This window comes from Azolla caroliniana, unplaced genomic scaffold, assembly GCF_043228905.1.
Source record: "Azolla caroliniana isolate FFs.n. ecotype wild unplaced genomic scaffold, voAzoCaro1.0.p SCAF_5, whole genome shotgun sequence".
Classification (NCBI taxonomy): Eukaryota; Viridiplantae; Streptophyta; class Polypodiopsida; order Salviniales; family Salviniaceae; genus Azolla; species Azolla caroliniana.
In genome coordinates, this window is record NW_028230440.1 from 11,346,727 (window position 1) to 11,358,951 (window position 12,225).

At 37.0% G+C, this 12,225-nt stretch overlaps 1 protein-coding gene across 1 annotated transcript; it reads left to right on the forward strand.

Moving 5' to 3' along the window:
- The first annotated feature begins 1,722 nt into the window (after positions 1 to 1,722).
- On the forward strand, positions 1,723 to 3,331 carry LOC147864143 (uncharacterized). The gene has a single exon (XM_087319142.1). The coding sequence runs from the start codon at positions 1,855 to 1,857 to the stop codon at positions 2,761 to 2,763; it is 909 nt and encodes a 302-aa protein (XP_087175268.1). The 5' UTR covers positions 1,723 to 1,854; the 3' UTR covers positions 2,764 to 3,331.
- The last annotated feature ends 8,894 nt before the right edge of the window (positions 3,332 to 12,225 follow it).

Genomic DNA, 12,225 nt, shown 5'->3' on the forward strand with positions numbered 1-12,225 from the left:
AAAGAAAGTATTGATTGTCTATTCAAGCACTTGCGAGAGACAAATCTCTCTAATAAATATTTAAAGGCTTTGCATACACATTTTGATGTCACTTAGAAGTCGACAAATCAATTATCAAAATGATTCTCGAATAGGAACAATATGTGCATTTTGTATTATAAGAAATGGCAAACAATCGGTTCAAATGTGTGACAATAGTCAAATTCAATGAAAGTGAATGTATTGAACTTTGAATACTTTATTGAAAGGCGGAATATAAACTTGTATTGTTTACACGAAGGAACTATTTCCAGTCTTTTCTTACTTTGAAAGTGATTTACTAACTTGGAGAAACAATTAAGTCAATATGTATTGCATTAATAAGTTTTAGTTTTTATAATAGCAACTAAGATTCTATATGGAATGGCGAATGTTTGAATAGTTTGACCAAGTTTTGAATGATCCAGTGCTTACAAAACAGTAATAGAAAAAGGTACTTGAACATACATGGGCATCCTTACATTTGGAAGAGGAAGAGTTCTTAGGACACAATTATTGCAATGTCAGCTATGTGATATTGAAGTAATGAGACAAAATGCATACAAGGGGATGGGCTCTAGCATGCACGCCACGTGCACTTTACATTTAGGAGAAGACAATTGTGATGCCTCCACCAACAATATTTTGTTGTTGTTTTGTTTTTAGTTTGGTGCACAAGATTGTTGATTAAACAATGCCATGCATGAACACACTTGATGATGATTGATGGTTGATTCATCAAAACATTAATACTATGGTGGTCTTGAGAAAGTTGTATGTGCATGTCCATCTACATGTGACAATGTCCTTTGAATGCTTGGTTGGGTATTGAACCCGATGATCTCAATTGATGAATACAATAAAATAGCTTCACTAACTATAAAGGGGAAAGTATGAAGAGAAAGATTAATAAAGGGATTGTATGTGCATGTCCATCTACATGTGACAATGTCCTTCGAATGCTTTGCTGGGTATTGAACCCCATGATCTCAATTGATGAATACAATAAAATAGGTTGGCTAACTATAAAGGGGGAAGTATGAAGAGAAAGATTAATAAAGGGACATTTTCTGGGAAAGTTCTTAGAGAAACACTTAACAAATCCACATTCAAATTTAGAATTTAAGAAGAATATTAAAGCAATAAAATGTCAAGTAAGAAAGAGGGAAATTTTAATATTGAAAGGTCAACAACGAGAGAATAAGGAAATGTGGAGCAAGAAAGAAATTTTAATATTAGAACATCAAGTGAAAGAAATAGAACTTGTATTTTCTCTCAAAATTTTGGAGATGTTGAGGTCATTAGTTTAATAAAATGCTTGTGCAAGTTAGAATGTTGTTCAACATTACTCTTAAATCACATGATACCATGGTTATTATTATCAGCAGAGGTAAATATATGAGTATTTTACCATTGCAATAATTGAGTGTGAGTAGAAATCAAATGGCAAATTCATGTGGTGTACATACCCTAGCCCATGTTGATAAAGAAAAAGGTCGAAAGAGTAAAATTAGATTAAGTGAAGAAAAACAAAAAACATGGAAAAGTGTTGAAGAGTAGGTAAGGTGGCTTTGTTTGTACGTAAAGTGGCTTTTAAAAAGCCTTTGTACATATAGACATGTGAAGGTCAAAATTGTGAGAAGAACAAGAATAGGTCCATGAATAAGAGAAGAAACATATTTAAGTTTGAAGAGATAAGTGACCAAACCTCACATTCAACAAATATCCCAGAAGAACACTCTCATTTTACTTCACTTCTTTCAGCATATTTTTCTCTTTGTTTGTCTCTCATACAATAGTACACGGACACACACGACCACATTAGGATTACCCATCATGAAACCACTCCATAATCCACTCATTTCTCTTCTTTTGATTCTTTCAATCCATTTCTTCTCTCTATCTAGCCTTTCCCATCTCAATGAGGCTAATATTGAATGGCCTCCCCAACTTGACAATTGTACTAATAATTGTGAGGTTACCCAGCTTGATCCACCTTCTTCACACATGGGAGTTGCATTAAACCTCACAATGATCTCTCATCTTGATAATGACTCCTTTCCGACCAACAACATTACAAGTCCACATGACACTCCTCAACCTAGTAATGTTGAATCCATAAATGTTATGAAATCAATTTCACATGAATCGCTTCAAGGTTCTACTCCTCAACCCGGAGGTTCTCCTTCCATTCATATGGTGGTCGAGGAGCACCAACTTGATCAATCCTTAGTTGTTCCCAAAGGTGAGATCATAATTGAAGGAAAAATACGTGGATATTCTCCACCTAGTGATTCAACACCAATTGACAAGATACATATGGCTTCACCAAATGAGGAAGTGAAATATGGGTATGTAAATGAATATGAAAATCTTATTATTGGTGGAGTAACACAAGATAGAACTAGCCAATCTAGTGATTGTTTCATCGACATTAGCAAATCAATTCCACATGAGTCACTTAAAGGTTCTACACCTCCACCTGGTTCTCCATCTCCTGTTCACATGGCTGCAAGAACGTCCATTTCAAGGGATGAATCTTACCCTTTTAAAGACAAACTCAACGCCAATGCCATAAGTAACCAAGATTCCTTTGATCATTATACGTATTCATCTTTTTCTATAGAAGATCATTCTCTTGATACCCTAAGAGAACAAGAGAATGATGTGCCTCTTCCAACTATACAACACCATCAATCTTCACATGGAAAACAACACAAACATAAATTAACCAAAAAATATTAACTTAAGGGTGTGACTCCTCAACCAGATTCTCCTCCTATTATCCATAGGGCATCGATGGAATCAACCTCAAGATTGCAATGAAAAAGCTCTCAACCTTTAGCTTCCTCCATTACTCACATAGGAAAACGAGATGAACATTTTTACGATAAATTCAATCTTGGATAAAAAAAACATCATATCATATTATATGATCTTGCTATATGTAAGATGTCATAATCTACAGATTTTATTATCCATTTCATTCTCTAAGAAAATTAATAAATTATGCCTCCTAAAACTAGGAAGTTGATTTGAATGTCCTTGTTTAAATAGTTTATACCAAAGGAAAAGACCTAGGACAATCTGTAACTTTAGTAACTCTTGACAAAGAATCCACCATGATCAAAAACCTATGGATATTATGTTGTTGTGAATGTGATACAGATCTTGAGGGGACCATATATTGGGACGAAATATATTAGTGTTCGAACAACATGATAATGTTGGTCATTCATTGTGTGAACACAACTACAATGTATATTATAGGTTATGGATACAACTTGGCAATAAAGACATTGTTTCATGTCTAGACACCATTTTTAGTCAATCAAACAATGTATTTGACTTTTAATCTAAAAGCAGGATTGACAACCATTCGAACCACTAAATGGAATGCATGGATAGATATTTGAAATTAAAATTCTATTATGTACAAACCTATTCTATTTTGTGCACTATAATCAAGAATATGTTTTCCACAAATTTCTGGTGTGTTGTTTTTTTCATTTCCTTGTTTTTGGTTAAGAGAGAGTGGGAGCATTTGTAAGCAATATGCTAAACTAAGTGCATGATGTGTGTAATCAAATGGATTCTATATAAACTCTTGGCTTGAGAAAAATGTCACAATTAAGATATGAAGGTTAGCATACGTATAAGTGCATCCTTACTACGTGCAACCAAGTACAACTAAACTTGAGATAATATTGTCAACGTTGGAAATTGGTAAGGTTAGGAGAACTATAGTGAGAGACAAAGCTAGGAGATATGTGCTCACCTTTGAGTAGGAAACTGCTCAAGTGATCTTTAAACACGTGCCAATTAGACCATAATGAAAAAGTTGTAAGAAAAAGATCGAGGGTACACGAATTGAAACTCACATTGTCAACTACAAAAGGGATGATAATTCATGGTGGTGTCCATAATGAACTTGCTTATGGTGAAAGCATGGGAATCAGAACAATTAGTTCTATCCTTGACATAGGTTACTCGTTGTGCAAAAAACTATTTTTAATTGTCGATGAAAGTGATAAAAAGGCTTATCAGAAATTTCTTATGGGGGGGCATAGAGGAAAAACATGCTTGTGCAAAGGTTGCATGGACCGCACTTATAAAAGATAAAAGTGAAGGTGGGGTGGGACTAATAGATCCTATGGTGCAAACAAAGGCCTTGCTAGGCAAATTGGTGGTCAAGAGCTTGCAACCACTTGAGGCACCTTGGAAAAATCTTTGGAGATGTGGATGGAGGATGTGGTTGCCAAGATAAGGTGGAAGTTGGCGAGGTAGCGCTTTTTGGGAGTTTATGCCAGAAATGCGACCCAAATATTGGGGATGAACACATAGTATATGTGTTGTTGGAATTATGGAGGCGTGGCAATGATTTAGAAAGGGAATCGTTTGTAGGTGCAGAAATGATGCATATGCCCGAATGTACATGCCTATTGTTTAGAACCCACTAATCAGACATGTGGATGGGCTGATGATAGGTCAAAAAGTAGCCTTCAAATGGGCCAACTTAATCAATGCCCAGGGAATGGATTGGTAGATTGGAAGAGATTTCTATCTAATGATGTGGGCACTCAAAAGGCTAGAATATAGAGAACAAACAGGGAACACGTTCGCGTTCAGAAGTGGAAGGATCACGCATTCCACTTTTAGATTCCCTTTATAATTACACAACTTTAGCTTGTTGTGAAATATGACGTGCACCAATATCACATGATAAACCACAGACGGTGAATTTATTGATTTATTAATCGGATACATCTCTATACAAATTTATTCTTGCAATGTTTACAAATTTAGGGTTGTTTTTTACCGCGCATTCATTTTATACAAATTAATTATTTGACTAAAGCATTAACAAACAAGAATTCCATTTTTGCAAGATGTAAAGTGCATAGGTTTACAATGGTTAAACTTTCCAAGAGAGGTGTATATGCTATTTGAGAAATTGATATTTACATATTATTGAATACAATACATAATGACTAATAGTTAGCAAAGATCATTAGGATATAATACCAAATGTATATATGTTTATGACAACACATGAAAACTAGAAGTAGAAAGCGTACTCATAACTATTAGTTTACATTACATTAGACATACAAGAATATACCCAAAACATATATGACTATTATTAAGGTATAGGTAGTGCTAAATTTTTGGGTGCCATAATAGAGATAACTCTCCGGTATTAACGTTATAGCATGTATTAAAATTTTCATTTGATTATCTACACATAAACACTAAATCAAGAGGTTAAACACATATATACAAATGGAGTAATAATAATCTATACAGATCACACATTGATAGCCCTCCATACATCCAGTCCAGACAACCATCAACCATAGAAACATGATTATTGTTGTACAATACCCTCTAATAAAGCAAATACTCCCCAATATCTACAAATGTCACCTTCAGTCCCAATAAATGTTATTTATCATAGTTATTCTATAAGTATAATAAATTCAAAAAGTGATTGGCAATAGCAAACATGGAACTAAGTTTTATAAACACAATTGATGGGTAAATATGAAGAATGAACATACATTTTCTTTGATCTTAACTATATACTTAGATGATAGTCCAACAAATTTAATAAATATGTGCCACAAGATATAAACATAGCAACACATTAATTAAAACGTAATATAACACCATATAAACAAATATATTGGATCATATTAGGAAATAGAATTGATTAAAAGATCTTTGATTAGAAGTAAATAGATTAAAAGTTTTTTTATAAACTCTAACTACATCACTAGGAGAGTATCCATATCATTGGATTCATCATCAATCGGTGAACTATCATCCACATTTAGCGCAGGAGTATCTACTCCAGATAGACTCGCTACCGTGGGGTCCTCCGTTAAGTCATCATCAAGCTCTACGAGTTCCCCAGGTTCGCTAGCCAAAGGAGGGATCGGTTCACGGGAGGTAGGCTGAAAACATTCGGTATCTGCCATATGTTTGGCCCCTACCTCCTCATCTTGATCAGGGCATTCCCAAAGCGTGTGAAGCCTCATGTTGATGAAGTTCACTTGTTCCTTATCTTTCTCCAATGTGACCGAATTTCGGAAAAGCTTCAAAGCACATGCCGAAGTGGTGCCTAAACACCATAAATAAGAAATAATGAGTATTATCATAGGTCTAAATATAAATAAAACCTTCAACACATTGGGAAAATTATTCGACCATTTATCTGTACTAGAAAACAAGTCTAATATCCAGTCATCTTCATTCGAAAACACCTCCACAAGGCGCATCATTAAACGTTGGGGCTTCTGGTAGGGATTCACAAGCCCGCGCTCAGTCGTGGTCACATGTCGAAGCTTCCATGTCACGACTGGATATACAAGCAGTTTTGAGCATCCCACCTCATTCGAATGCTCCTTGATCTCGTCATAATAACCAATTGTTATATATTCCATTGCGTTGACGAACCGAAAAGTCGGTCCCCTATTTACATTGGTTTTAATCCTGATCATTGAGAAAAAAGTTATAAGCATTTTAAATTACAACATATAATTCCTATTGAAATACAATGCTTTTGATCAAATCCTTACCAAGCAAGGTTCTCAATTCCATGGCAACGAGATCTCAACGCTTGAGCCACGGAATATCCCTAATCCATGCTATGAAATCTTACAATTCTCCACAAGGAAGTGGCGGTCAAGTCGGCAAAATCTTTTATCATTTTTTCCAACTGCTTGAACCTAAAAGGTTCGTCATCGTAGATTGAACCAGCCATACGAAAACCGTATGGAATATCAGCTACCATTAACGTATACTCTTTCTTTGGTAGCTTCTGGATCATGTCAGCCACATCACCACAATAAACATTGTAGTACAGATCTCTGGTGATGTCTTTTTTGTGGCTAAACTTCTTGAAGGTGTCGTCATCTTCCACCTCAAATGGCCTTACCAAGCATCAATCCTTCTCTTTTCTAGCCCTTTCAAGATGCGCAAGAAAGGATGTTGGAAAGTCATGTATATCCTTTATTTCACTAGGCCTCTTACTCCGACATGGTTTCTAAAAAAAATAAGACATCAACAAAGTTATAGTGATACACCGGATGGACCACCACAAATTGATCAAACAAAGAGTTATACTCACTCAATCCTTAAATGCAATGAAATATTTCGATAACGCCTTATACGAAGACGTTATCGGATATTCTTCAGTCACTTGTTCCCATGATAAGCAACCTAGTAGCTTCATCATCACTTATTGTATTTTCATGTAGACTTTGTGACTGAAAATTTATAAACCAACATTAAAAATTCATTTCTTAAAACAAGATAAACCATAAAAAATTTAGTAAGACTTTACTTGTTGAACTCCATAACCATTTCCTCTGGGCTTAGCTCCTTTGCTACAACTCTTGAAAGCACAGATATAAGAAGTTGCTCATCTTTTATCCCTTGCATTGCCCTCCATAAAGACAACTTCATATCATCTACCGCTTCCTCAATGGTAAGCTCAATCTTCTTCGCAGCTGAGCTCTTCAATTCGAATTGAGGGTCAACTTTCGACTTCTTTTGTCTTTGACCCTTCACTTCCTTATTTTCCCACATTGTAAATATTTGATCTTGAAGATCCCAGACTCCTCCATCCCTAAATGCGAGTTGAAACCACGACTCATACTTTCTGATTCCATCAAACTTCACCGCATCATCCACCACAATTCCCACTTCGTGGAGACATTAACGTCGTAGAGCTGGATATAATTTCGCTTGAAATTTGGTTTTCCCGTCGAGGTACTCGTGGTGAAAAAATCTAATGCGCTCGATGGAGGACATCTTCTGCCGATAGTCATTGTCGTTATTCTGATCCCATGCTAACAACTTTGCCTCCTAAGTTGTTAGCCCCACATAAATTTTGCATTCCACATATTTGGAGAAGAACGTTGTGGGATGCTCGCAGACTAATTGTTGTCTTGCCTCTGCGGAGTGAGATCCTCCAATCACAAAATAATTGTATTGGTCATACTTCTTAATATCAAAATCCCCTAGCTTAGAGCACTCAAGAGGATCCACCATTACAATAAAAGGCACCACCGTTGCATGAGGGTTGATTTTCATCTTCTTCTTTAAATTTTGGATGTGCACCTTATGTGGTTCCTTGATCTCCAAAGGGCAACGTCCTGTATTCTCATCCAGAGGGGGGCGATGAATATGGGTTATCGGAAGGTTAAAAACTTGCCCCTTCCGCACAAATTTTCTATGTATTAAGTCCCCTCTAATTTTATTTTGTTTTGGTGAGAACACACCAGATGCCAGCTCTTCTCCTGGTGTAGCTTGAGCCTCTTCATCCTCTGTTGAACTCGATGACTCAAAATCTGACATTCTCATCACCTTCTTTTTTGGAGGCCTGGACTGCACCGCAGATTTCCTTATTAGTGCTTTAATAGGTGATAAGGAGGCTATCTTCAAATTAACATGACTTTGAATATATGGCCTCAGTGTTGTTATTAAGTTAGTACTTGTCTCAATAGCATGTCGGAAGGATTCTGGCCCGCATGAATCCTTCAACAAGTAGTCTTCAGAGACTATCATTTGTCGGACTCCTTTTGTATAGTTGGCTAATACAATCAAATTAGTTGAGTCCGTGTCTTCATAGTCCAGCCGCAAGATTTTGCCATAGCTAAATGCACGATCTTGAGCAAGCATACCATGTCCAGCTAGTCTGGTAACTAACAATACTACTTTCTTTTTCGAGTCTACATATTGCATTGCCCACTCATATCCAGTTAAGTCTATGTCTAACTGGTCCTCACTTCCTCCAACCGCGACAGATGTTTTCTGACTAACCTCATCAGACGACTACTTCACGACTTCGTCTTCAAGCATGAGTTTCTTTCACTTTTGTGGATATGTCACAACAGGGATCTTTGTGGTGTCTGGAGGTGAGCTTTGATACTTAATTCGAATTCTGTTGTGTGGCCTCTTATCCTTAGGGTCAGTCGACCTACATGAAACAATACAACAGATGAACCTAAACCTGTAATCTCTCAAATGAAAATGTATTGTAGTCTAGAAAATGCGATAATAAAAAATAGTTTGGCCTTATGAAGCTCTTGCTTGACTAGTAGTGTAGTGTTGAAAGATTTGTATGGAGTGTCAAATTATATACAGTATGCAGATTGGTAGTATGGAACACCAGATTAGCAATCCAGTATAGTTATGGATTTGAAACCTAGGGATTGGATAGAGGAAAATGTATATTTAACGTCTCATAGTCCACCGGACACTAAAACTAGTAAGATTTTGGTATCCCCTGCAGTACCAAAATATCAACTTTATTGACCCAATTTTACCATATTTTGACCTAATTAGAATTTTTGAACCTATTTTTACTAATTTTTGGTCTAATGTGTGTTATGACCCCTACATATCGAGTTTTGGCTTGGGAGCCACAACTCGATACGCCGTATCGAGTTAAGACCCCCAATTCGATACGGCGTATCGAGTTTAAGCCCTGGGAGTTAAGACCCCCGTGTATTGAGTTTTAGCACTGGGAGCCACAACTCGATACGCCATATCAAGTTAAGACGCCCAACTCGATATGGCGTATTGAGTTTTAGCCCTGGGAGCTACAACTCGATACGGCGTATCGAGTTAAGATGCCCAACTCGATACAACGTATCGAGTTAAGACCCCCACGTATTGAGTTTTAGCACTCGGAGCCACAACTCGATACGGCGTATCGAGTTAAAACGTCGGCGTATCGAGTAATGGCTCCTAGGGCTACAACTTGATATGGCGTATCAAGTTGGGCGTCTTAACTCGATACGCCGTATTGAGCCGTAACGAGTTGGGAGGCATAACTCAATATGGCGTATTGAGTTATGTCCCCCAACTCGATACGTATTGAGTTGTAGCCCTAGGAGCCACAACTCGATACGGCGTATCGAGTTATGTCCCCCAACTCGATATGGCGTAATGAGTTATGTCCCCCAACTCGATACGTCGTATCGAGTTGTAGCCCTAGGAGCCACAACTCGATACGCCGTATCGAGTTATGCCTCCCAACTCGTTACGACGTATCTAGTTCTAGCCTTAGGAGGCACTAGATACGACGTAACAAGTTCTAATACGAAATATAAAGTACATAGATAGTCATATGTCCATACAGTTTAGGGTTTAGATCTTACCTGGTGTTAGAACGTGCAGTCTTTTTGCTTGACATGATGATTGTGTCGGTTTGGGGATGCGTGAGGTATCTTGGGAGTCCTCGCGTATGTGCTTTGGCGTTCTGGAGAGTGGTTACGCTCAACTGTGGGGAATGAAAAAGAGAGGTCGGTTTTATTTATGGGAGGGGAAGGGACCATAGTTAAAAAAGTAACCACGGTTAGAATTAAATGCCAATAGTGCCTTTGGTTATTTATCTTAGAATTCGTATTTATTATTATCATAACATAATGATTATCTTTATACTTTATGTGTATTATTATTTAGTACCTATTATGATCTAGTACTTATTATGATTTAATACATGTGCAAGGTCAATTTAATGATTGAGTATACTTATCTACATTTATGGTAGTCTAATGATTTTGATTTTGAGAACATTCACTAATTGGGTGAGGATAGTGGTATTGTGCAATTATGTCACGTGGACACGTGATCATTTTTAATTTACAACTAATAGAAATATAGAAAAAATTATATAATAAAATATACAAAATACATATATAGTTCCTTAGAATTCTATTTGTAGTTTAAGTATGTCTTACAATTTGTATGCTTAGGGAGTGAGATATAAAGGATATTAGAACCTCAAACAATGGGAACTAATTCACCCTTTTCTGTTGAGGAATATCAACTGTCATTGGATTCCTCACCTTCTCTGGGGTTTTCGGTAGAAGAATACCATTGGTCTCAAGATTCTAATTTCTCCATTGAGGAGCATATAATCTCCGACAGTCCAGTCAATATGACAAGATGCCTTGAATTCTCAATTGAAGAGTATGACCCATACGCAGACTCGGGTGAGAATGTAGGTTATTGTCAAAGTCCCGAAAGTATTTCTACCCAGCAACAGAGAACAAATGTGCGCCAAGAGGAGGACACGCCAATATCAGCTAAGGATGACAATAAGTCAATGAGCCCCTTATTTTTGAAAAGGGTCTCAAGACGTATTAGTTGAGAACGATTTGCTTCAGTGACATCTGAGGCTCAACTTACCGTAGATGTTAAAAAGACATGCTGCGCTCATGGGTGTATGGCGATCATTGGAAAGCAAAACTTGTGGTCTTTGAGACGTTACTATTTTTCACTCAATGATGATGAACAAGACACTTATCTTATGACACACTTACAGATGGTGTCAGACAAAGCCTCAGATATCTTGATCTCTTTCGAGTATTACCTTTTTACGACACGACAATGTTGTAGAGTTGCATTCAAGATCGCACTTTGTGTTAGCAACATGAGATTACATAGAGTGCAACAAAGAGTTTTAAACGACAACAATCCCATTGAAGATGATAATTTACCAAGTATGAAGGGTGCATCAGGTAGAAATGCGATCTACTGGATGAAGACATACTTCAAGTTCAATTGTGAGATAATGCCAACTACTGGTAGGTTGCATCTCTCTGACAATTATACACATCGAGAAGTTTATGATTCCTATAGTTTGGAAATGTCAACTTGTTGCGACAAGTATGTCACCTACAGCCAGTTCACAAGGTTGTGGACATTGCAGTTTAGTAATGTTATTATACCTCGTAAAGTACGTATGGGGTATTGTTCAGTATGTGCAAACCTAAAGAGTGTGTGTAAAGGGGCAAAGACAACGACAAAGAAGGAGCTAAATAAGAAATTGTTACAAGATCACCGAGAAGACCAAGCATTAGAGTGAAAAAGAGCTATGCACCATAGGGAAAAGTCGATAAACAATCCAGCTAAGTACATGTGTTTAATGATAGATGGAATGGACCAAAAGAAGATGTGTCTACCTCATCTTAAATGTCTTCCTAAAGATGTCAACGATGATTGTCTCGTGCAGATGCACTTGGTGGGTTGTTTAGCCTATAATGGAAGTGTGAAGCCTCATGTCTTCGTCACCAACCCAAATGTCCACAATGACCCTAATTTAACAGTCACTGTGATTCAAAAAGTATTGATGTCTTGGGGGTAGTCTTTGCCTCCGGTTTTATATATTCAACTAGAAAATACTGCTCG